The 26,607-nt window shown below is 38.0% G+C and overlaps 1 protein-coding gene across 1 annotated transcript in view; it reads left to right on the forward strand.

Moving 5' to 3' along the window:
* The window catches only part of CD109 (CD109 molecule), a 65,230-nt gene extending 40,242 nt beyond the window's left edge, over positions 1 to 24,988 (forward strand). Inside the window, exons 20-33 of the mRNA XM_062488585.1 lie at positions 938 to 1,051; positions 1,263 to 1,481; positions 2,138 to 2,282; positions 2,990 to 3,166; positions 7,205 to 7,286; positions 8,501 to 8,729; positions 9,245 to 9,410; positions 10,454 to 10,644; positions 13,011 to 13,166; positions 13,252 to 13,317; positions 17,556 to 17,692; positions 21,780 to 21,936; positions 22,382 to 22,484; positions 24,798 to 24,988. Of these exons, the coding sequence (XP_062344569.1) occupies positions 938 to 1,051; positions 1,263 to 1,481; positions 2,138 to 2,282; positions 2,990 to 3,166; positions 7,205 to 7,286; positions 8,501 to 8,729; positions 9,245 to 9,410; positions 10,454 to 10,644; positions 13,011 to 13,166; positions 13,252 to 13,317; positions 17,556 to 17,692; positions 21,780 to 21,936; positions 22,382 to 22,484; positions 24,798 to 24,988 (2,133 nt within the window). The remainder of the gene's footprint in view (positions 1 to 937; positions 1,052 to 1,262; positions 1,482 to 2,137; positions 2,283 to 2,989; positions 3,167 to 7,204; positions 7,287 to 8,500; positions 8,730 to 9,244; positions 9,411 to 10,453; positions 10,645 to 13,010; positions 13,167 to 13,251; positions 13,318 to 17,555; positions 17,693 to 21,779; positions 21,937 to 22,381; positions 22,485 to 24,797) is intronic.
* The last annotated feature ends 1,619 nt before the right edge of the window (positions 24,989 to 26,607 follow it).

The raw sequence follows: 26,607 nt of genomic DNA on the forward strand, positions 1-26,607 counted from the left end.
AGAAAATGGATACATAGGGAAAATCTTTACTATTAACAAACCAAAAATGGCTCTCTCAGAACTTCCCTAATGTTTAATATCTAAACAAGTTTATGACACTGAGAGATTTAGCAAACAACTTTTTTTTAAGAGAAAGCATTGGAATATTTGCTAGATAGGAAAAAAAAGCTGAGGAAATTTTATATCCAACGCTCAAAACACTGGGAAGATGTTTTTAAATGCAAACTGAATTAAAATAATTTTTAGTTGACATTTTGATTATAAAGGATGATGTCTCAGCCATTCTTATTGTACAGATGTTCATAAACAGTGAAATTTTGATGCCATTCAGCTTGATGAGACCTTACCATTGACTTCTTAGAGCCAAGATTTCTTTCAAAACCCTCTGTTCACAGATAAAAGAAACTGCTATATTTCTGCAGTTTTTATTAGTATAGTATGTATTTTTAGAACTGTAACTAACAAACTTACGCTAAGATTAATCTTACTAAATTTAAAAAAGAAATTATTGTAAGGTGGTGTTGTACAAAATTTAGGTAGGTCAGTTATTTAGTTGCTGGTGTATTGACAAGAAGATAGGTCAACTGGCATTAATCCATTACTTGTGCACTCAAAGCAATTCAGTTATCTTAATGAGAGCTCAGGACAGATCACAGCTTCCAAACTTACCAGATGATGGACTCATAATCCTGGTTCAATTGCCTCTGTTGGGACTGCCCTGTCAAAGCTGTTAGCAGCTCTCATCTGAACTGTGTCTCTAAAGGTGCTAATGACCAGAAGCATCCTTGCCTTCTGTTTCAGCCCTGCAGTAATGTTTTGTCAGCTTTGTAAGCATTACTCTGTCATTGAATTTAAAAGTGACTGGAAGACATGTTGTATAATTAATTTTCTTTCTAGTCTCTGGTTGTAAGGGTTCATGACTGATTTTGTTTTGCAGCTAGAAGTTTTTCAACCTTTTTTCATATTCCTGAACCTTCCATACTCTGTTGTCAGAGGAGAGCAGTTCATTTTGGAAGTGAACATCTTTAATTATTTGAAGGAAGAAGCTGAGGTAACATAACCACCTCTTTATCTTTGAATGTTACTAGATATTTCAAGGTTTTCACCACTGGTGGAGACCATGTCTTTCATTGTGAGAACTGATGTATTTTCTTTAGTGGGCAGACCTGTTTCTCTTTTCTGCTGCATGAAGCAGGTGGCAGCTTATGAAAGCACCTTTTTGAAATTAACACTTTTTATTGCAAATGTTACTGTATTTACAGGTTACTGTGATCCTGGATATGAATGATGCTTTTGAAATTATTCTAACGTCCAATGAAATAAATGCTACAGCAAATCAACAGTCTGTATCTGTACCAAGTGAAGATGGGAAAACTGTTCAATTCCCAATCAAGCCAAAACAGCTGGGAGAGATTCCCATCAAAGTGACAGCAATATCATCTGCTGCTTCTGATGCTGTTATCCAGAAAGTTTTAGTAAAGGTAAACAGTCTGCAGCTTGGCTTGTTCCTGAAAACAGGCAACACAGTGCAGCAAAAAGGCAAATCAATGTACCTGTCTGCCCCTTGCTCTGTATGGTTGGTTTGGGGTCAGGTGGCTTTAAGTAGAAAACACTTCTTATAAAAATTTTTTTTTAAATCCTTTGAAATTCTTTAGATCCCTTTCTAGGAATGAACACACCGTTCTACTGCAGATAGTTTGCCCAATGTTTCTTGAAAGCAAGGTGAAAGCTGTTTGTGCATCACTGAACCTTGGTGCTGCAGCTAATTTAATACCCTGTGGAGAGTGGACCTGGTGACTGTTTGGGATAAGTACAATTGGTTTTGCCATACATCTGACTTTCATTCAAAGCTTATTTTAGATTAACATTTCTGTATTTTGCTACAGGTGGAATTTTGGCCTCCAGATTTTCTGGTAAACCAGACACTGATAAGGCTTTGCCAAGCTTTGGATGTCTGATTCATGTTAGGCTCCATTTCAGTGGAAGATGGTAGACATTTGTATATCTCATCCTACAATAAAAGCTTAGACTCATAGAATCAAAGAAGGGTTGAATTTGGAAGGGAGTAGCATGACCTTCCTGCTCAGGGCAGGATCAACTACAGAAGGATACTCAGAATCTGTCTTTATCTTTATAGGCTGAAGGATTGGAACAGACATATTCTCAGACAGTCCTTTTGGATTTGACTGGGAATAAACGACAAGCAGTGTCTAAAACTTTGGAATTCACTTTTCCTTCTGATGTTGTAAGTGACAGTGAGAGAGTGCAGGTCACTGCTGTTGGTAAGAGTTAACTTACTCTGTTTCTATCATTAGGGAATTAATTCTGGCATTAATTTTTATTAACTGCAGTATAAGTAGGTTGAATCATTAAGTCACAGTAATTTACCATCATGCATTAGGCTAAACATAGGGAGACCTTATGGATGGAGTTCTTTATTTCTTTAATTTGTTTAATTCATGACAATATGGTGTTTGTAAGGTATTTTTAGAGTTAGAGAGTTGGATTTTGGTCAGGAAGATCCTGCAAAGTTTGTGAGTTTCCTGTTCTAATTATGCTATCTGCAGAATGATACCTATAACCCGACTAATTGTTATTTACTGTGGCATGTAGGCTTTGATAACTGTAAGTGAGAGAAGAAATAAATTGTTTCATATACATACCACTATTGAAACATTTTCCTGGATTAAACAGATTTTGGTTATGTGAGGTTTTGTTTGTTTGGGGCTTTTTTTTGTTTGTTTGTTGTTTTTTTTTTTTTCATGGCAACTGTTTGAAATTACTCTGCAGTTGGAAAGGTCTGTAGGGAGCTGCATCAATGGGCATAAAGTTGATCAGTAGATAAGTATCTTTTCTACCTGCTTAGTGGTGTTTAGTAGAAACATTCCTTGTATTTTCTCCCAGTTTAGATTATACCACCCTTTATGTGTGAGGTATGCATTTATTTGCAATAAGCTTTCATTTATTTTGCTTTGATTTTATCTTTCAGGTGATTTACTTGGACCTTCTATCAACGGTTTATCATCATTGATTAAGATGCCTTATGGCTGCGGTGAACAGAATATGATCAATTTTGCTCCAAATGTTTATGTTTTGCAATACCTGATTAAAACCAGGCAGCTGAGAGAGGATATTAGATCAAAAGCAGTATCATTTATGAGGAAAGGTCTGTATGCATAAAAGAAAGATGTTAGATTTTTAAGAACTCTTTGTAGCAAAAAGATTTCTGTGACTCTGCATCTGGTGTTTGAAATATTGCTCAGTTTGTGTCATGAGAGCTGGAAGAGAAACCAGAATTTCTTTCCCCCTCTTTGTTCTGGGCTGATAGAATTAGACAGCAAATTATTTTGTTTACAAGGGCAAATTTTTTTGGAAAAAAATTGGTTTTGTATAATTGCTTTTTTCAGATGGGTAGAAGGTAATTCAAATGGATTTCCTAGATGGTTACTACATCTCATTTGATAAACCCACATCCAAGTGGGTCACTCTGAGTGATCATTTCTGATCTCTGGCTGAGGCAGAGAGGTTTAAAATGAGTCAGTGAGCAGAGTGAAGCATGTTCATTTCTTCAGTGACACCATGCTGACCTGACATGTCCTTGTAGAGCTCAAGGAGTGGCATTTGATCTCATGGCTGGCATGTTTGCCCACACAAATTTTGGAATTGGTCAGAAGTGAGCTCTGTGCTAGTAATCAAAAGCTGGAAAAATTTACTTGGAAATTGTATATTTGAATTGGGAGATACACCAGAACATCACAAAGTTTGGAGACCACAGTTGCATGCTGGCTTTTGGATCAGACAGTGACTAACTGTGGTGTCCCACACTGGCCATGTGTCAGTCTCCATGCTGAGCCTGGTTCTCAGAGAGCTGTGACACCAGCCCCATGTGAGCTACACCCCTACTAAGGCATTGTGATGACATTTTCAATTTTTGTTTACTCTCTCTAAGTCTTTTTTGTTTGAATTTTTTTTAAGTTGTTGACATTTCCCTTGGAAGAGGCACAGCTCAAAATAAATTTTCCTTTCATCAAGATTCCAATTCTCTGTCAAAGCAGTTAAATGCATTTTTTTTTTAAAAAACCCTTCCAGTAGATGGCTAAGTTGAAAAGTGCAGTGGGGAGGAAGAGATGTATTATGTAAACAGCTACTCTGAAGTTTGTAAGCAATCATCACTCTTTTAAGACTGAGCTTTGGTACCATAGTTTTCTGAAGTTTTCCAATAGTGGATTTATTTAAGCTATTTCAAAGCAAATGAAAATTACAGGTTTAAATATCACTTACATACAGATTGTGTTGTGTTCTTAACTTCTTTCTGAGGCTTTGAATTGAGGTCTGGTTTTTTAATGCTGTAAGTGCCAAAACAGTAAGTATGCTGAAATATTTGTAACCTTGACATCGAAAAGAACCAAAATCTAAAAAAATAATCTGTTTTTGCTTTATTTTAGTAATTGTTCCCTGTTGTTGCACTGATTATTTTTTCAAGTGTAATACTCAAGTTGAAATTTATCTTTAGCTTAAGATGTTATTTTTATAGGCTCAGTTTTTGAAAGGATTGTCATGAAGTTTAATTTAAAACAGATTATTTCACATGTCATAATTCACCAAGTATTTAAAAAAGTAACTTCAGAATCTGAAGTAAATATAATTAATTTATGGCTAAATGCTTTTGAGAAGAAGGGATCATATAGCTAGCACAAACTGCTAAATGATCTTTCTTTTGGCAGCTTTATTTACTTAGAGCAAAGGCAAAGCCAAAAAAGGTTGCCTTTTAAGCACATTTCTTAATTGTGGTAATGACAAATCCCATCTTTAAATCACTTTTTCTGAAATGAAAGAAACACCTGATTGGTCTGAAAGCTCTGTTAGACCCAAAGAGGTAAAGATTTTGAGCAGAATTTTCAAGCTGTTTAAAAGGTGAGATCCTTTAGTCTTTCACATCTTTCTGAAGTCCTTTCCATCCTGACACATTCCTCTTTCAGCCTTGCGAGCTCTTTTCAGCAAGCTTCCTACATCTCTTGGGTTCTAGCCAGCCCTCTGAGAATAGCAGCGGACATCTTCCTAATAGGATCCTTCTTTTCCTTGCCTTTCCACTGTTGTGTGTTGACATTAGAAGTATCATTTTTCACGTGTGATTGAGCGTCCGCTGGAGCGAGCGCGGTGGTTCGCAGCCCCCAGGTCTCCTGTTCCAGCGTTCCTGCAGGCGTTCCCGTGTTAGATACACTCGTGTTGGGAGACTTCTGCGTGACTGCAGCAGGGCTGGCACTGGGACGAAAGCAAACAGAATGTAGGAAATAGCTGAGTGATCTCTCTCCCTCTGGTTCTGCTCATCTCTCTGGTCCCTCCCGAGTGTACATTCTGAGATGAATTTGTGCCTGTGGAAGGGCTGCTCAGCAGGCTGAAAGTTGTAGTCTAGTGCTTTTACACTACCAGCAATTATTCTTACTGCTGTATATTGCCAGTTCTGTAAAGAAATAGAAGACCTTTTTTTCAGGCCTTGCAATCAGATACTTTTAAAGAGGAAGCAGTCTATTTGTATATATATGCATATCTGTGCTCCTCTTAGAGCATTATTTGGAGGCTTAAACTTTGACAGTGACTTTTGCTTTCCCTGGGGAGAAATGCCACTCATTCCTCCCTTTTTTTTCCTTCCATCTGAGTGTTTTACTTAGTATCATTAACTGAGATGACATGTATATCTGAAAGATTCACCAGTTTTAGTGATGCAATTAGCCATTGTTATGCTAAACACATAATAAACTCCTTATATTAAATCAAAAATTTGGATTGCCAATTCTTCTAAAGAAGACCCAAATGCTAAATTTGTTGGTACCGGGGTTACATGGGTAGGTACTCAGATATACTGTAGTAGATTCACAGTTTTATTTCTAATTCTCTTCTATTACAGACAGACCATGACTAGGAATTCATCTTATACTGGCACTTAGATTGAGGGACCAGGCCATTTGTTCCTCAGTAATTAGGGGTATAGTTCACTCACTGTGTATCTACAGGCAGGATGGTATGGAACTGGGTGATTAATCCTTTCGCACTGAAAGCAAGGAACATTTTTCAGTGTTCTGGTTACAGTTATAGCTGGATGAACCTCATGGGACATATTTATGTGAATTCATTTGTGTAGGACTTAGTGATGGTTGCCTTAGAGTTTTCTTCCTGCCTGAAGAATCCTGTCTGATTCTGTATTGTTTCTGTATCTATCAGATTTGATTAATAAGTATACTTTCTTAATTATTGTAGCTAACATAGTCAAACCAAGGGAAAAGACAAAGTGGAGGGAAAGAAAAATGTGTTATGCTATAAATAGATGCCATGACTATTCTGGATTCACAAATGGCAGGCAAAATGTAAGGGAAGGACTTCAGATGCCAGAAACTACAGTGAGTAGCATATCATAGAGAGCTCTTAATTTCTAGTATGAATGAACACTGGTTCTGTACAGAAGTCATCTGTGAGTGAGACTGCTGCTGGTGGTTGTTAGCAGTCAGTGAGCATTTGAGGCCCTTTAATTATGGATGTCCTGCAGTCAAGAGATAGCTGCATTTGTTCAGGATATTGAAAAAATCTTAGGATAACATTTTTAATGGTTCTTCTCAGGATTTCAGATGTTTTGAAATTTTTCATTCATTTTAGAACAACCTTTTTCTGATAGCAAGCCTACTGATTTGGCAAAAGCCACCTGAAGAGAAGGCTTGGTTTTCCAGCAGCATTTGTAGCCTTGCCCTTCCAGTTGGGAAACACTTACTCTTTTGCTTGTCCTCCCTTCTGCCGTAAAGATAGAGCATTTCTGTAGGTACACAAGACCCCAAAAATGACGAAGCAATGAACTATAGCTGCATTTCTGCTCTGCTCTCCCTGCTCTGCTCCTGGAAGCCCCTGGTGTGTGGGAGCACATCTCTGCACTGTTTGGGTGGCTGATGAGCAGCCACAGGAGTTTCTGGTTCTCCTTTTGTAGATGGATCCCTTGTGCTGTTACTGCCCACTTCCTCACCATTTTCTACATGGTTTTGTGCATTCCTGCACAAGGAAGGTTTATTTGGAAGGTTTTTTTAAGAAATGCAAGCTTACGTTGTGCCCTTCTCAGCCTTAGAAAATGCCTTGGTTCATATCAGCAGTTTCAGATCCAGTCTGTGCTGGAACCTACATGAGAGGAAAGTGTTCAACACCTGTCTCTACTTTTCCACTTTAGGCTACCAAAGAGAGCTGCTTTTCCAGAGGGATGATGGCTCTTTTAGTGCCTTTGGAAATGAAGATCCCTCTGGGAGCACATGGTGAGTAGTTCTGCCAGAATCACTGTGGAATTTTAGTATTTTAGATATTTTCCCTGCATCTGAAAAGTTTTTGTGAAGCTGGTAAAAGTTTCCAGCTGTATTAGCCTTCTGCCTGGTTTTCATTAGGTGTTTAGGCCAACTCTAAGGTCTTTCTTTCTGCATAACATATTGTCTAAGGCATTATTAGGGCAAGGCTTTTTAATTTTGAAAAAAATAAAATAAAAGGAATGATTAATTATTTTAACCAGGGTAATAGTTTAGTCTGGAAGTTTTTTCTGTTGCTTTTCTCAAAGGAATGAAGAATAACAAATTAGTTATTCTTGCACTTGATTGAAACCATTTAGGGCTATGTGATCATCACTGCTTCAATCAGAATATCAGTTATCTTTGTACTGGAAGCTGAAGACTGAGACATTTTGTAGGGGCTGAACAGAGTTCCTGGTTGTAAAAATTTGTTCTACTTGCATCTGTCACACTTCCTTTTATTGAGACTGTAAACACAGCTGAAAAAGTCTTTTTCAGTGCTGAGTTTCACTCCAGGAAGCATACAGAGCAGAGCGGGTGAAGCCAAATAGATAACAGAGAGAGGTTCCAGCACCTTGTTCTGCTAACCCTTGTTCAGTTTAGATGTACTTACGTATTTCAGTACATGCTTCTGTCCCTGTTACTGTGCCACTGGATGAGACTTTCTTCTGGACTCATCTTTCATTGACATCAGCAGGATTTGCCTTTGACTCAGTATTGATGGATTGGGAGATGAAGATTATTTACCTGTACTGGCAACTCTAGTACTAAAATAGTGCAGTGACAGGTTACATGAATGCACATTTGGAAAGAAGGGGGTCGAGGAATAGTATGGGATTAATAATAAAACAACAAAGGTTGTTTTGACGATATCATGGTAATAGTGGTGGTAATTAACATCACAATCATAACTGCATTACTTTGTAAACTATAACTTCTGTCTAGCAGCAGAAGGCAAGAGAGTAACATTTGAATAACATAGCTGTAGAAGGGATGATTTTCAGGAAGAAGGACATACCTTCATTTTTTTGGTGGATTGAGTCTACTTGTTATCTGGGTGAGGCATGCGTTTTGCTCTGCTTGGTAGGGATGTGTAGAACACCTTATGCTCTACAGTATTCTTACATCATCTGAAACAGAGGAAGCTGTAATGCATGGCTGATTTTGTCTTGATGAAACTTCTCCCTAAGGTTATCAGCTTTTGTACTGAGATGTTTCCTTCAAGCTCGTCCATTCATAGATATTGATGAAGATGTACTCATGGATACAGCTAAATGGATTGTCCGTCACCAGAAATTAAATGGAGAGTTCCAGGAGCCTGGCAAAGTGTTACACAGTGATCTTCAAGGAGGCATCAATAATCCAATTACTCTCACAGCTTACATCATGTCATCCCTCCTAGGGTTCCCAGATAAACAGGTATTGGAATTCAGAAATATAATTCATAGTTATGAGAATGCTTCATAAATTTTCATCGTACCTGGCAAACACATGGTAGTTAATAGAAATAGAGGGATATTTGAACACAGACAAAATGTAACCTCATTTTGTTGAACATCCCTTACCTATTCCAAGTAATGCAAAGTTGTGTTAAGCCCTTTAATTTTATATTTGAAAAATCTAAAGTTTCTGTTCACAAGAATACTGTCATGACTTGAGTCCAAGAACTTGCAATGAAATTTATTGGGGGTAACTATTCTTAAAGATGTTAAGCCATTCCAATTGATTTAATTGAAATTACTCATCTGGCAGTGCCAGATCAAAAGGCTGTCTTTGAGATTTATCTGTGACTCTGAAAGAGATTTTCATTATTTCTTGTCTGTGGTTTGGGGCTAGTAATTTTTCTGGTTCAGTAAATTTTTTTCTTTTCCTTTTTACTATTCCAAGATATGTTTTATTTGGTGTATATTCTTCAATATTATCTTCATTTCCAGCATGCTTATGCCATCAAGACGGCTACGAACTTTCTAGAAGATAAATTAGAAGAAGGTATTTCAGATAATTACACATTGGCACTTGTGACATATGCATTGTCCTGGGCAAAAAGTACAAGAGCGAAGGAAGCACTGAATATGCTGAACCAGAGAGCAGAGCGCCAAGGTACTGCACAAGCATCTTACACAGTTGTACAGATAGACTTTTGTCAAATTAAAAAATGTCTATCGTGTATTTACAGCTATACATTCAGAATTCAAATCTGTTCAGAGTGTGATATGGAGAATTAGCCTAAGAAGTTCCAAGACAGCCTCAATGAGTGGCAATTCACAACAAGGCTTGGGCTTTCAGTCTTGGTTACCGTGCTCCTGATAGGAGTACTGTGATGCTGTTGAAGGACATGACTTGTCAGTTTTCCCATTTTATTATGCACACTTGTATGACCAGCCTGGATAAATATTCCAGCGTAGTTTGGAGAGATCAGGAGGGTCTTGGGGAGCAATGAGTATTGGAAAGAAGAGGTGAAGGACTTTCTGTAAGGCACTACAGAGGTCTGTTGCACTTTCTCTGGGGACCTATCATCTCAGTATGTTTAACCTCTTCCAAGTTCAGCACAACTGAATTCTTTTGCCTAATTTGGGGGAAGAAAAGACCATATGGAGTATAAGAAATTGAAGGTTTTGGCTCAAAATAGTAACTGTCATCTTGAAAAATTGAAAGGAATTTGTGTTGCAGCCTAGCAATGGAGCCTTTTGAGTGTCCCTCTATGTTTACTGAGTTAGGCCTTTTGGACAGTCACTTCTGGGAAGAGAAGAAGTTGTTTTTTTGGGAAGGCCTCGCACAAGAATGAGTCTATTGAGACGCTGTGCTGCCTGAGGTCCTTCTCTGTTCCTGAGAGAAAGGAGCACTGGAACAACAAGGTGGCCTTTTCAGAAGGGCTCCTTTTTGTGAGTACTTCAGGCTGACGAGTAAAGGGCCAGGGTAAAGTTCAGTGTAAAGACCAATGAAATGAGTTGACTCACTATTTCGACTCCAGCTTTTTTGTGTCTAAATTCAAACATTGCTGAGGAAGTACTCAAGTCAGTCCTTTGTGGAACACACACCTAAACACTCACACAATATCATAGATCCTTACCAGAGCTCATTGTGTAAGCTTTAATGAAGACTTCAGTCTGTGGTTCTGAGGTTGTTATTGTTTCCTTTTACAGGAGAATTTCGTTTTTGGGTAACACCTGCTTCTGAAATTTCTGACTCGTGGCAGCCACGGTCCATTGATATTGAACTTGCAGCATACGCTCTGCTCTCTCATTTTCATCAAGATAGATTAGCTGAGGGAATCCCTATTATGAAATGGTTGAGTCATCAAAGAAATCACCTTGGGGGATTTTCATCTACTCAGGTAATATCTTGTCTTAAAGTGTTTTGCTATACTTTCTAAACAAGCAGTGCTTATTTAAAAATAAAAAGAACCACTTTTACATAGTAATTACTGAGTTTTGTTTTGCTGTAACAGCTTTGGTTGTGTACAAATTTGTATTATTGGCATCTTACTCCTGAAGTGCCAGTTTTAGTATTTTTGGCAAGTCTAATAAAAAAGAGAATTAGAAGGAGACTTTCTTTATATAATGTACTAATAACAAATTAAGAAGAAATAGTAGTGTCCATGGAAAAGTAATTAAACATATTTTTGAAATAAGTGTGATGAATATCTATGCTTACTTTCTTTCCAAGGAGAGAAGCCTCTTTTAATTCTTACCATGTGCAACTCCTCAAACTCCTCAAAGGCTATTAACTTAGCCTTTAACTAAAGGGAGTAGCTTTTAGAAAAACAGCCTAACCTAATTCCTCTGTTGGCAGTTGGTCTTAACTTAATAATGTACTTTGTCCATATCCTTGCTCGGATTTTTGATGGGCCGTGAAATTTGGAAAATCTTCACTATCTCCAGGAGGTTTCCATGTTAATGAAGCCACATCTTGTAAACTGTGCTGGCATCCAAAAAAATAGATAGTACTTTGGATTGCATTGGTTTAAACTAGCTTTTAAATTAACTACAAATGTTGGTCACGTTTCATCATGCTGCTTGGTACCAAGGTATACAGGCTATCCTTCATTATTTTCAGATGTTGGTTGGTATTAATCTGAGAGAAATGTGTTCTGAGTAAAATGCAATTTAAGAACAAGCCTGGTTTCCCTGAGGTATTAGTGCTTTCCTAATGTGTTAATTCTTGCTTATTATTTGGAGAGGTTGATTGAAACACTAAATGAGTTTAAAAAGCTTTTCTCTATTCTCCAGAAACCTATTTTACTTGAAAGTTTGAAAATCTAGCAACACATCATTTACCCTTGAGGGTAAAATAAAGAAATTATTTTAATCTTTTTGTTCTTCCATAGTCTAAACTGTTTTGATTTCAAAATTACTCCAATGTCTTGCTAGATGCCTTTTTTTAATTTGTAGAAATGACTCCATAGTTTTTAACTTCTAAGATTGCTTTAAAAAATAATGTTTGGAGTGTTTCCTTCCATGAGTTTATTGCATAAGAAACTTAATATATTATTGACCAATAAGGAGAAAAGCATTAAGTTGCATGTGTGATGCTTTATAAGTTAGGGTGTAGTAATTCACCATAATCTGTATACCTGATCCAATTTACTGGGAATTTGTAGTTGCTAATCAGCTGATCTTTCTGTGTTTTAAGAAATCAGTGAAACAGGTAATCTCAGATGAGGATGTGGAATGGGAAGGAGGGTGGTTTTTTTATCAGATAGAATGAATAATCATACCCTTAAAGTATGGCATACTCACCCTGTTGAAGTGAAAGAATTCCTGTTATGTTAGAATTTTGTTACTAGAAGTGGCCTAATAACAAATCAAGTATCTGTATGCCAAGCCTGACAGGCCAGTTTCTTCACTCTGACTGGTTAAAAATAGGTGCAAAATGAACTGCATGAACAGTAAAAATCCCTGAGAAGATTAGAGAAATATATTTGATTACTGTATTTCTTCCCAGAAAACAGTGGATGTTGAAATTCTCATCCCTTAAACTGTGCTGGACCAAACATTGAAACACTGCCTCTTGTGCTCAACACCTGGGGAGCTAAGCCTACAATCACACACAAAGATGAAAAAAAAACTTTAGATACATATATGACAGTGTATTTTTAAGTATATTCTGCAGTGGTTAAATAATTGCACAAAACCTTTGGATCAAATACAGATGGTAAACTGGGCTGAAACCCTTTGAAATTGTTGCTGAGTGTCTGATAAAAATTAATTTCAGCCTTTTGTTAAAATTAGTGTTAATAATTTTTCAGACCTGTAGCTTTTCTGTCACCGATCATGGCACCCTGCAGAACTCCTGTGCAATACTTAGTACTTAAAGCATAGTCACTAAATAAATCTATAAAGTAGCAATGTTGTTACTTTCCTCTGCGTCTTTCTTCATGGTTGGTGTGGTGTGTAATTCTGACTGTTGTGTCTTTCAGCTTGTCAGGTGTTGGACATACCTTGCACAAGAGGAAAACTTCCTGGGCTTGCTCCCACCTCATTTTCCATTTCCATAGTAGCTAACTTGTCTTGTGTTGCTCTCTCTTCTGGGCTAGGACCTTCATGCCAGGGGAATCCAGAGATATGGAGGTGGCTGCAGGAAGATTCCAGCATAATCAACAAATGGGTCAATACGAGGACCATGAGCTCCCCAAGGCATGGTCTCTGTGCTGGGCTGGCTTCTTCTTTTCAATACTGAGGGGTTTGTTTCTCTCAACAGGACACAGTGGTGGCTCTACAAGCCTTAAGTCTGTTTGCAGCTCTCACTGCAGCAAGCAAAACAGAAATGGATATAACAGTGACAGCCCCTTCTTTGGAAATAACAGAAACATTCTCAATTGATACTCGAAACCGTTTCCTGCTTCAGACCAAGGAGGTACTGTAAAAAGTGACGAATACTTTTGTAAAGTTTGCTGACTGAAAGTACTTTGAAAATACTGGTTTACTTATCTTTTTTTCAGATTCCCCCTGCACAACAAATGACAATTACAGTGTCAGCGGAAGGAATGGGATTTGCTGTCTTTCAGGTAGGCAATGCAGGCAATCAGGTAGGTATTCTTGGTAAAGAGATGCTTTCTGTAAGGAAGGTGTATTTTGGAAGCTTTATAAAACACATTAATAGGAGCAGTCTTCCAAAATCTTAAATCAGTAGCAAAGCACTTCACTAACGGAGGAATGCTGTGAATAAAATAAGGATATATTCCTGTTGTCATTTCTGGCCAATGGCCTGGACTCTTAAGTACTGCTGGATGACTGACAATTTTGGGGCATTTCCATGAGCCAGAGCTGTATCAAAGCAGCCCTGTACTCCTGCAGAAATGCAGTGTCTGTTTGCAAGACAAAGAACTGCAGTGGTACACTAGAAGGCACACAGTTCAGAGTAAAACAGATGTGTGGACTGGGCAGAAAAGCCTCATTGAGAACCTGGTAAACCATAAATAAGGCACAGATCAGTAGAGAATAAGGTTGCATTGCCAGTTATAAGGGTTATTTGCCTTTCATTGAAGTAGAAACCAACAAAAACAAAAAATAAGAGATTATTACAGCTAGGTTCTCCAGCAATTTTTACAGTGTTCTGAAATAGCATGAAACACAGAGTCAAGGGGTCCTGCAAATCACAAACAGGAACAGACACAGAATCAAACAATAGTGTGGGCATGGCAGAAAGTGGAATGAGAAATACCATATCAGAAGAAAACAGTGTTGGATCTAACTTGATACAGCCAGCAGTGGATCTCACTTTGCTGGTGCCCTCTCTATGACAATTGGTTGTGACCAGACAGGTGAAAGAGCAGACCTTGGAAAAGCTATAAATAATGCAGAAATACTAGTCTCTGAGCATGAGAGACTCATTTTATTGAAGGTATAAACTTATACTTGCTGACTGTGTTGTGAAACAAGAGTTCCTACTGGACTACTAGTCATACTTGAGAAAACTGATCCAAAGCTACCTTAAAGTGTCTCCAAGTTTTATGCCGGGTCAGATTCTGTCTCAAGTTCCATCCAATCTGTCCTTCACTTTAGTGTTCTTATGCATCTGGGAACAAAAATGCCTGGTGATGGTTGGTAAATATGCTTTGGGAAAAATCACCTTTTCAAAGAAGTCTTCACAGCTGCCTATCAGCAGTGAACAGCTGCTGGCGATACGCCTCATTCATTTGCCACCCATCTGCAAAACCCACAGTGCCATAAATCACAACCCGTGTTCATTAATTCCCAGAAGTACAAATGAAGTTTATATCAAAGTTCAAAAGTTTCAGAGGATAGTTTCGATTCAGGCTTGCAGGCCAAGATAGGAATGAACATCTCAGCAGGACTGCATTCGCACAGCTGTGGTTTCAGTGTGCCCCTGTGTGTGTTTGTGTGGAATGTAACACAGTGAGGCTCCAGAACAGTTAAGACTACTTAACCCTAATCATTATTGAGAAATACTCCCTGATAATAAGTCAGCTGATTTGTCAGATGAGCTGATCAAAAACTTTTCAGCAAATAGTTTCTTGCTGGAAGACACTGATTTGTTGAAATTAATATGTTTTGTGAAAGCACATTGATTCCAATTACCAGCAACAAAAATTTTCCCATTCAAACCAGCATGTCTGGTGAAGATGGGGCAGAAGTTTTCCACCAAGAAAAACCAGTTCACCACGGTGAGAGCACTCCCTGGGGATGTATAGCACCAGGGTATAAGTTCCTGGTTTGTTGCATGAACATGGAAATGTGCTCACAAAGAACTGCTGTTCAGGAACCAAGGCTAGATTACCTGGTTCATTTAGGTCACTGTGCTCTTGCCTCCTCTCCTGAAGCTTTGAGTTAGAGATGCTGTGACTTGATTCAGAATATTGCTCTTAACACCCTGGAATAGTTCCTCCAAAACCTTGTCTTTGCTGAGATCAGTTATTTCCTTCTGCTTCCTTTGGCTCTGCTTCTTTTGGCAGGTCTGGTATTCTAAAAGAAAGAGTGCTGAGGACATTGAATGAGATTTCTTTTTCCCAGACACAGGCTAGGTCTGGATCAGATTTAATAAATCAGATAGCATATGACATTGCAATCACATTTCTTTAGCTGGGTTTCATTGTCTTGGGCCCATCAGAGTACAGTGGTAAGAATCACTGTTCTGGGATTTGACTTTCTCACCAAATGTAGCATGTGAAAAGAGTAATTCATTTCAATATCGCACAACACAAGATTAAATCCATTAATGGAAACATTGTGCTTTCCCAACAGAATGGATTCTTAGGAAAAAAAAAAATCAGGTTTTTTTTGGTGAAATCTCACTGTCTGTGTGTGCAAGCTGGCAGTGCATTCACTCCTGACTCTTCAAGATCTCGTAAAAAGTATTTAATTTGGATATTATGGCTATAAAGGCAGACATTTACTTACAGCTTTTTGGTCCTGCTGTCAACATAGTTTCCTAGCTCATCTCTCCATTGTGTGGGTATATCCCATGCATGACCTAAGACACCTACTCTGCAAGAGGCAAGAGAGGATGGGTTAGGGTGTTCTGAAAGATGCTGTGGAGAAAGGAGTCAAAGAAGCAATCTTCCCTAGGAGGCCTGCTGAAAGTATTAAAAGAAACACCTCTGTACTGTCTAGAAACCACTGTGAACTGGTCTTGACACATTACTAAATTGGCATGGCTCATGCCTTCTTGGAAGAAAGGAGAATGCCACTAAAATCTAGAACTAGCAACAAGGGGAGGGTGGACAGGCTCAAACAACAGTGGGTATGGGCGAAATGTATAGGTGGACAAGATCTCCTTGATCTCCTGATCAGGTGTAGAGAGGGCATGAGGAAAAACCTCAGAATTCACTGTTACTCATTACTGGAAACACTGACTGTCTTTTCCACTCAGTGTATTTTTGCTGGGTTTGGGCAGAGGACTGAATGTTATTTAGAGTGGTGGTGCTGAAATTAGGTACAGGATGAAATGCACACATATTTCTCCATTGCCATTTGAATGGATATTGAGTACTTAGAAAGGGACAGAAAATATTAGAGGTGTTTTCATTGAATTCACATCCTCAGTCAAGCTCATTTATTCCGCTAGTTGAAGAAGAAAATGGATAGGCATTGATTAGGGAATTATAAATGTGCCATAGTTTTAGACGTGTAGTGCAGCTGGTAGTGTCAGCTACTATTAGAAGCATCACTGTCATGCAGAACACTAGCTTTTAGTTTTCTCTCCTTGGGCCTCTCACCAGAACTGGTTTCACTGTACACAAGACTGGACCAGTTCTGCCTTTAGCTTTGGCAGTTGCCTTTTGAAAGTTTAGAAATTCAATCGCTCATTTTGTTAATTTAATGTGAGTTTCTGTATAATACCCTTCTGTCCCCAAAGAGGGTGTGTATATGGAAGAAGGCTTTAATTAAATTCTGTGTTGTGAAAACATTTTCCTTCATTGTCACAAAAAATAGGGAAAAGAAATTTTGTCAGGCTCGAACAGCAGTAGCTTATTCCGTGAAAATACTAGCTGATTGACCTGTTCAGTATGTGGTTTCAGAACGTCCTGCCTTGGCAGTAAATTCCCATTCATTAACTTTTTCTGGCAAAAGTTAAAACGGTTTTGTTTCTATGTTGACAGATTGTTGAGGTGCTGCTTTTTGTGTGCCTTCAACTGGCAGGCTTTCTAGATTGGTTTCATCCTTGGTACTGCCTTCTCCTGTGGAGCAGTTGCACATGATAAATCTTCACATTTGCACCGTGGTTGTCCTGAGTGCCTCTACAGAATTGGCTCTGCAGTCATACAGCATGCTAAATTCAGCAATGTTGGGCAGGGCAATGGGAATTATGTGTAGAGATTGGAAGAAGGAGAATAATTTTGTATCAAAAAGTTAGAGACATGGCAGCAAAAACAAGAATCGGAAATTAAACATGATTCCCTCAGTCATCCAGATAAAACACAGCATGGCGAGGGGGTTCTTCTTTGCTTTTAGTAGAAAAATAAGCAGAAAGTGGCTAAACTAACTCCCCTTGCAAGACTCCAATATGCATTTTGTTTGGCTAAAGAAACGGAAATGAAAAGTGCTTCTGGAAAATCAGTCCTACAGGTTTCAGGTAGCAAGTGGAAAATTGTCAGTCCAAATTTAAAGGTATGACAGGGGCTTGTCCAAATTATAGGTTAGCAAGTTAATTACAGGCTAGCAGGTCTGTGCAAACACGTGTTTTCTCATGTGAATGCTCCTCTGGTGTTATGGAGTTAGCAACTTAGCAAACCACACTGATTTGCTTTTCATGTCTCCTGATGCCTGTACTTGCAATCCACAGCTCAATGTTATGTACAACACAAAACACACCGATCAGAGGCTCAGATCTATCCAAAATCAAGAAGCCTTTGATTTGAATATTGATGTAAAAGATGATAAAGATGATAAAAACCACTTGACTTTGAATGTGTGCACAAGGTAGGTAAAGCAGTTGGAGCATCTCATGCACTTCTTTGTATATACCAACTTTAGATTGCTTTAAATAAACTGAATTACCTGTTTGCTTGTATGAATTTATTAATATATGGGATATAAATGTATACCTGAAGAAAATAAAAATCACTTTGCACAAATTATAGTAGTTAAATTAAGAATAAATTCACAAGTCACCTTCTGCTGTACAGGTGATTTTTTTTTACTAGTGTGCATAAAGATGGAGGTACCTGAACTGTTAGAGGTATGTGGAAGTGTTTGTGTGAAATGCAAGAAAAGAAACTCAAAGGTTTCTTTGGTGTGAGTGCTTTTGAACTATCGGAATGAGTGTGGAGAGACTTGAACATTTAATCTTTGCTTTGTAACTTGAGCAGCAAACTGTGACAAGGGCTTCTTACTCTTAGCTTTCATGAAAGGAATGCTTTGCTTTTGATACAGAAGTAGATACTTTTTTTTTGTAAAGAGAGAAGGAAGTTCTGAAAACACTATAAGTAATCATTCTTTGTTCATCTCTGTAATTAACTTCACTCAGAACACTTTTGGCAGGTGTCAAAATCCATGTTTACATAATGATGAATTCACATTGCCTTATTATGCATCTATCTTTGTGGTCTTTCCTTCACCAGTAGTCAACAACTTGGTAATAGAATATGATACATTATTCTAGATTTGAAAGAGGTGGTAAGTTTTCCACCCAGACTAATTCTGTTCTTTTTGCTGAATAAGGGGGAAGGGGCAGGAGGATATGGGAAAATGTGTGCATCTGGGGTGATGTTTCTTGTTCAGTAATCAGCTACTAAGAGCTGAGCTCAGCCAGCTCAAGTATCATCTCAGAGACCACAGAACAGCCACCTGATGTTAACTGGATAGAATTTGCTTCACATGAGAACAGATGACATTGAACTCCATATTCCTAGGTCAGCCATTCAATCAAGTTATTTCTTTTCCTCCTTTGTGGTTCCATTTTGCTTGCTGTGGAAGTGTTCATACACATAATTAAAAGGTATATTTGAAGATGTTTGTTTTCTGCCAGTGTGCATTTGCTATTGCAGTTAAAGGCCACTGCATATTTCATATGAAGCACTATAGGATATTTTATTTCTCTCTATATATTTGTTTTTTGTCTTCTTTTATTATCAACAAGGATGTTGTTGAAATGACTGCATTTGTTGTATTTAAGGATTTCATCAGTTTGCGAATGCTTCCTCTAGAAACACTGTTTTCTCCTTGTGACATTATACATATTATCTATATGTAACACCTTCTTACGTTCCTTGTAAATGCAAGATTTGCAAAGTACCACCTGATCCACTGTGATTATTCTTTCATGCCTTTCATCCACCCCCTCTTTTTGCTATTTATTTAAACTTTGTACACAGTATGCCTAGAACTGTTCTTAGGCTCTGCCTACCACAAGGGAGTTGTGACTGGAGATGGAGCCTCTAGGTGACACCATCATACAAATAATCAGCTACAGAGAATATGATTTCAGTATAGAGGATTGATTTAATTTGGGAAATAGCCAGCAGGCATAAAGCCAGAGCTCTGTTTTTATATGTTTCTAGTATCCAATTCAGTGACGTACATGGTGGGTGGAGACACTAGAATACATGAGAGCTCTTGAAACAGAAGGGGCTTGTTCTCTTTTAAACTCTTACATGAGGTGTCAGTAGCATAAAGAGCTTACATGCTGGGTTTGGGGTATTTCCTGGGCAATCTGACTCTCTAGCTAAGACCTTTCACTTAAAATACTCTATCCACTTAAAATGCTCCGTCTCTCAGGGAAGCTTCTAGGGTGGTGATACTTTAATTGGAAAGTGTTCAAAGGATAGGGGGAGATCAAGTGATGTTGAAAAGCAGCCTCAAAAGACTACTTGGAACATTTAGTTAGTTCCAACATCAGTTCCATCAACTCTTACTGTGGAAAGTGGGCAGGTACCTCAAATAAATTAGTTTAAATTGCTTAGGCTATGGCTTCTTCATCTCTGATTGCTAAGCTTGATAACCTAGTCATCTTCCTCTTCTTTTCCCTATAAATTGGATATAATATATGCCTTATCTATATTCCTAAATTAAAGTTGTCCTACTTATGGTCTTTTATAACATGATGTGGCTTTCTAGTAGAGAAACCAATACAGAAAGACTGCTGAAATCTCAATAAGCAGGTATGTGTAGTCTAGCCGTGAGTATGCATCTAGCTGTGGATATACATAGTTAGGTACTGAATCTGGAGAATATCTACCTTCTCTCAGCCAGCTTGATAATGGTTGGCTATGGTCATCTTAACTGGGTATTATTTTTTGACTCTAGAGCAGATGATTTCTCATTCAAGCTCATGTGGTTCTTGGTTAGAGGAGTTCCTCTCTGGGAGGCAAATACCCAATACCTAGGACTGCTAGCTTTTTCTGACTGTAATTGCCTGCATACCTTTTAGCAGACATGGGAAACTGATCACTGATGGTTCTATTTACTCTCTCATTTCTGCTTTCTGCTTTCTTGGCTTTGTTTTCTCTTCTTTATATCATCTGTGAGAAGGTCTCATCCTGATCTCATATTGCTGATGAGTTGAAACATGAAGTTCAACTGAAAATATTATCAGTTTTCTTCAGGTACAACTTTCAAGTCTGTCGTTCTCTTAATGGTCATTCTTGCATGTTGATTTTTTTCTTTTTTTTTAAGAGACCATGGATTTGAAGAGATGGTACCACAACCTGCCCCCAAGGCTGCCTCTCCTCCTTTTTTGAGAGCCAGATCCTCATAAATTCTAGGGATATGTCTAATTCACTCCTTGACAATACCAAGATAGTTTGGTTCCCTGTTGGTATTTTAGTGGCACCCCAGGCTGGCTAGACAGCTTGGGTGTTTTATTCTCCTCTTATTGGTAATTATGCAGAAATAATTACATCCAGTTCCAATTCAGTTATTTGTTTTCAATAGCAGCTACTTTGGCACAGCACATCATTGAACAGATGGTTTCATTTGTTTCCAATCTTGTGAGCCAACTGAAGCCAGCGGTTGTGCTGTATTTCTTTTAAAGCTGTATCTGCCTTGAATCAGCCAGGCTTAACAGCATTGCTTTGAAAGCAGCTTCCCCCCCCCCCCCCCCTTTTTTTTTAACTACCCAGCTCTACAAAGAAATTGTTTAATTACTTTCAATACTGCCAGGCTTTTGAAATGAAGTTTGGAGACAGTTCTATTCTAGTGGAACAATAATCATTTACCTTCCATGCTAAGGCCAGGGAAAGTGTTCTGCTACCTATTTTATTGAAAGCAGTAGAATCTTTTGCAGGTCATTTAGGTGGCACTTGTAGCACAGAGCACCATAAATACATTTTGATACATCTGTTATGCACTGTAGTGTGCAAGGCTTGCTCAATAGAGCAAGCTTTTACTCCAGCATCTGGTTTTCACATTGGAAGAAGACACAGTAATAAGCATTATTTAGGAAAAAAGAAGGGACTCAACTTATTGGATCTTTTTCCAAATGTGGATTAATAACATGGCTATGCATTCTAAAACGGAAACTTTGAGAAATAATTTGGTGATGACTTTGTTAATGGAACCATCAGTCTCTGTGAAGGAAATATAAAAAGGTCCAGGAGACTTCTTTGGTGTATACACCTGTGTCTTGGCCTCCAAAATGAATAAAAGCAAAACAATGCATCCATAAGAAGAAATATATATACTTCAGTACAAGAATTCCTACAGCTGTTTCCTAATTGCTTATTTTAAAATGTATTTAACTACTATAGTTTCTGCATATTTTTAATATAAACCTGTACGAGTAGATGCTGATTGAAAGTTCCTCATGGTGTCAATATAGTCTCTCACATGGTCTATGTACTACAGTTTTCTCAGTGCTAAACCAGCTTTTGCATATGTGGCTAAAGTTAGCAGAAAAAATAATTGAGAAATTATTAGCTCTTTATCATTAGAAATTTTCTTGTCATTTGTTTCCCAGGTATACTTAAACATTTCTTCGTTAGTTCAGACTTAAAGACCAAATGTTTTCTTTGGAGAGTGGGCTACTGTATTTCTGCTAAAAGTTTCTTTGTCTCTGTGTTTTGAAAAGGTACTTCGGTTCTGGCACGGCTCCCAGTAGTGGTATGGTCCTCATGGAAGTTGGCTTACTCAGTGGTTTCTCTGTGTCACCAGATTTTGTTCCATTAGACAATGCAGTTAAGAAGACAGAAAAAGACAATGGAAAAGTCAACCTATACTTAGACTCTGTAAGTTGGAAATAACAAAGAAAAGTGTTTGTGGTGATGTTGATCTTGACTTTGACATTGTTAGGCTTAAATTTGGAAAGACGTTATGGTTATATTCTTTGGAGAAATCTGCACCTGCTAATTACTGGTTAATAATTTTAATTTAATTACTAATTACTAGGAATTAATAGTTCTTCTGTTTTTTAGTGAGACTGATTGGATAGGTGCAATTGTGTTCGTAAGGGGTTTCTAAATTAGGCCACTTAAAAAATCACACATAAGAGGGCAGATGTTTCAAGAAGTCTGCAATTTGACCAAAATGACTACAAACAAGATGAACATCTTTATGTGCATCCTGACTCTTATGCCTTTAGAAATGAACTAACCACTGAGCTAAAAATTCTTACCTCTTCCATGAAGCTACCATCCCCAGGGTTCTCAGGATGTTTGTCTTCTGTTTTTGTAGCTAAATGAAACACAGATTTGTGTGGATATTCCGGTTGTGAGAGACTTCAAGGTGACAAATATCCAAGATGCTTCAGTGACTGTAGTGGATTACTATGAACCTAGTAAGTGTCAGTCATTTTAAATGGTACTTAATTATTCAGAAGTTTAAAAGAAAGTTTCTTCCTGTAGGAATAGGAGAAATTTTAGTGAAGAAAAAGCTGCATTGACCTGTAGTCTTTTTTGGACACTTATCTGCCCAATTTGCTAACAAGTAGTAGAGTTTTCACTTATCTCTTGTCCTAATGGGTCAGTTCAACTGCTGGAAATTTTCTGGCCCAGTATATCCCCAAAACTACCAAAATGAAGCAGGAGCTTCACTGTGTTTCACTTACCAAGTTAATAAATACCACTTGAGTAGCTTTGCCATCTGTTTCTTAAACTAAGAGTCCTTCATGGGAGAAAATGCCAGCATTTCAACTTCTGTTGTTAGCTAAAACAGGTGTATATTGGAAAAGTAATTTCAAAGGGTTTTTTTTTTTTTGGGGGGGGGGTTGGGTTGGTTTGCTTGTTTGTGGGTTTTTGGGGCTTTTTGTTTGTGTTTTGTTTGTTGTGTATAAATGGATTATATGTATGATGTAGTATGTGTTGTGTAGAGTGTGTTTTAGAGGTGGGCAACAATGTACAAAGCTCTTTGGCAAAATTAAAAACAAGAAAAAATTACAGGCTGCTGGAGAAGATACTAGGTTTTCATTACATGAACCACCTGGTTCATTATTAAGGATATGGGCTTGGTTTGAGATAAGACATAAAAAAGTTGTATATGGACAATTTTTACATGCTTTTTTAGCACAATTCAAAAGACAACCAAATATTATGTGTGCTACTGCAGCTAGATGTTCACATTTATTCTATACAGGCTGAATTTCTTGTTCATTCACAGAATTTGAAAGAAAATAGAAAACTAATGGTTATAAATACAATGTCCATTAATTAGAGCATATTTTAAGGGCTAGTGGCTTAAAAAATTACAGGAAATTTTTATGTAAGAGAAACACATTAGAGTTAGAATCTATGGCTGAAATGAATTACCAGTTCCTGGGAGAAGAGCTCAGGACCTAATCTTCTATAAGAATGCTATCAGATAGGATCATAAGTATGTTTGTTGTAAAGTCACAGGTAAATGCACATGTGTAAATATCTTTATTATATTGAAATAAATTTAGTTAATAAATTCTCTGTTAGCAGACTACTATTAAGGACCAAAATTTATGATGCAATTATTGCTGCAATTTCTTTAATTTCAAGAAAATGGTTTGTGCAAATATTATTTTACAGGGCACCATTCTTATTCCTATATATAGCATAGATATATTATTGGTCAACATGCATACATATGCCATGATTGAGTTCTTCTGGGGGAACTCTTTGCTGTCTAATACAGGAATGTGATTTTATTTTAATTTATTCTTTTCCATCAGTGTTGTAGTTGGTGACCCAAGCAGCAGGGATATATTTTAAGTGATGATGACAGGTTCATGTCATATTCAGAGCTAGGAAATGCCTAGAGGTTTCCTACTCTGGCATATATCAATAAATGTGACTTTATTGTGACAGATTGTACAACTGGCATAGGTGTAAGAGCTGTCTTGGATGCCCATATAGCATTATTCTCATCCCTGAATTTTTAGAACTCAATGCTTGTCACTGTTTGGTAAGCATTTTGGCCCACAAAATCATGTACTTTTTTAGTACCCTGAGGCTTGTAATGAAACGGAATATAATTTCAGTTTAAAAATACAGCTACTAAAAAAAGAAGCTGCAAGGTCTCTAGTTGGAAGGAAAAAAGGAGAAAAAGAGAAAGAAACTGTAAAAGCTTGTTCTGTCAGCAGCCACCATGCATTGATATTTCTAAAATGAATAGGAATTTTCACACTTTGTCTGGCTCTGTAGCAACCCTTCAGGGAAAAGGAGAGTAAAATATAAGAGCAAGAGTTAGGTGAGGTCCCAGATTCAGGAAGCTGAAGCTCCCAATACATGATAGAAAAATCATGAATCGTGAGAGAAAGCACCAGTTAGGAGAGACCTTGCTTTTAAATGTTTAAGCCAGCAACTTACCAGCTAAAGCATCTGAGTTCCTTTGTTGTGTAGGTAGGGGCAAAATATTTTAAAATGTTTGTCCAAGGTCTGTGAACAGATTGAATCTATGAAAGTGTGCCTTTCACCTGCCATTGGTCTGAACACATTGAGGTGTTCTGGGTGAAGAAAAATGAATAATGGCTGGGCTTAAATACCAACTCTGGGAAGTGTTTTGCAGTGCATGATAAGGTCTGCATCAGGTTTAAGTGCATCCTTTAAAAATTATTTCTTTTTGAATCTAGGTTCTTGGTTAATTTTCAGAAGTACATTAACAAATGCTAACTAATCTTTCTGAACAGGGAGAAGAGCAGTGAGAAGCTATAATTCAGAAGTAATGCAAAGTGTAACCTCTTGTGACTTCTGTGAAAGTGATTGCAACCTTTGCCACCGAGATGGTTCTGCAGCCTTGCTTCAGCACTCTTCAGTGCCCTCCTTGTTCTGTGTGCTCTTTGTCCTTCATGTAAACTTGCTGTGCAGTTGGGTGCTGTAAAAGGAAACAGATTGTTTCACATCTAAGGTTTCCGTAAATTATCCAAAGAAAATTTTATGTTCAGATACCAGCCTGTCTTTAGTGATTACCGTGACCAAACTCCTGCTGTGTTCAGGCAGAACTGGGCTGGCCCATATGGTAAATTTCTGGCTGTGCCAGAAAACTTCTACAAGTGTCTGCTGGGAAAGCTTTCCAAGTGTTAGTTTCATACGGAATTTATTTCCTGAAAAAGCACAGAGTTACTGAGAAAGCAGTGTGATAAAAAGTAAACTTAGTTCCATATTCGCACTTTGTTTTTACCCCAACTTCCAGCTGTGCTTGTTTTTTAGGGATGAATGTGAGTTTATCGTGCTTTTCCAAAACTCTATCTGCTTTTCCATTAGGGTGTTGATAAGCAGTGATAGGAGCTTGGTATCAGAACTCACTTTGTTCTGTTCTGAAGATGTGACACCCAATGTTAATACTGAATTTCTCTTTGTGCTCTTATGGGGAATATGAAAAAAAAAGGAGCTGGCTTCAGAGCAGATCCAAGTGTCAAGAAGTACTGCATTTACAAACTGCTGAATGCTCCAGAAAGTTGCCAGTCTTCTCTTTTTTTTAATCATTATAGAGAAGATAGGCTGATTTTTTTTTTTTGTCAATTAATAAGCTAATCATGCTTGAAAATAAGGCCTCAGGATGTTCTCATGCATTTTGCTCTGAAAGATTTTTTACTGTAAATGCATCAAAGATAAAGTCTGTCTTTCAGACTTCATTTTTCCAGGGTTATTCAGAAACAAATGCAAGTATCTTTCCACGTGAGAATGCTGGTGTCAGCTGGCATATATTTATGGCCAGATGAAGGAAGTTTGCTTTGAACCCGTTCTGGTTTTTTGATGTCTCCTAGAAATGCCACTCTGGGGCATTTATGTCTTGTGCTTTCAGTGTCATCTCGTCAGCAGTTCAGATGGCATAACACCAAACAGTTGTTTACTGCTCCCAGTGCCATGTGAGTTTGTGGCCCTGGATGCCATCTGTGCCCCCTGTAGCTGGTGGTGGGAGAGGCTTTCAGGAGGTATGGGCTGCATATGCATCCAGTCCTGCCAAACAATTCACATGCTTGCTTAACCTTAACCACATCCAGCTATGCTCAAGTGCTCTGCTGAAGCAGAATGGAGGAGAGGGATGGTGAAAAGTAGCAGGCACTCTTACACCCAAACCTGCTCCTTGCACATGGGGAGAATTACAGATGTCTGTGAGTGTGGAAATGTGTGAGATTGGGAGCTCGGTGCCCCTGAGTGAGTGTATGAATACCTTCCTTGTCTGGTAGCCAATCTGTCCTTCTTGTACACTACCTGTAATATCTAATGCTTACTTCTTTCTGATAAGGCAGCCAAGCTGTTGCACCCATAGTTACTAAAATGAAGTTAATAGCTGTCATGCTGACTGAGAGAGGTGGAAATTATAATTTCTGTTGATTCCCTTTCTTTAATACCTTTTTGAGACGGAGTGTGTTTTTTGTGCACATGTAATAATATGGCAGACACTTTCCTTGAGCGATTTCTGATTTTTATTCAATATTTGCTACTGCTTAAAATGTATATTTTTGTATTTATGCTCACTTGTAATGTTGTTCACAA

This window comes from Cinclus cinclus, chromosome 3, assembly GCF_963662255.1.
Source record: "Cinclus cinclus chromosome 3, bCinCin1.1, whole genome shotgun sequence".
NCBI lineage: Eukaryota > Metazoa > Chordata > Aves > Passeriformes > Cinclidae > Cinclus > Cinclus cinclus.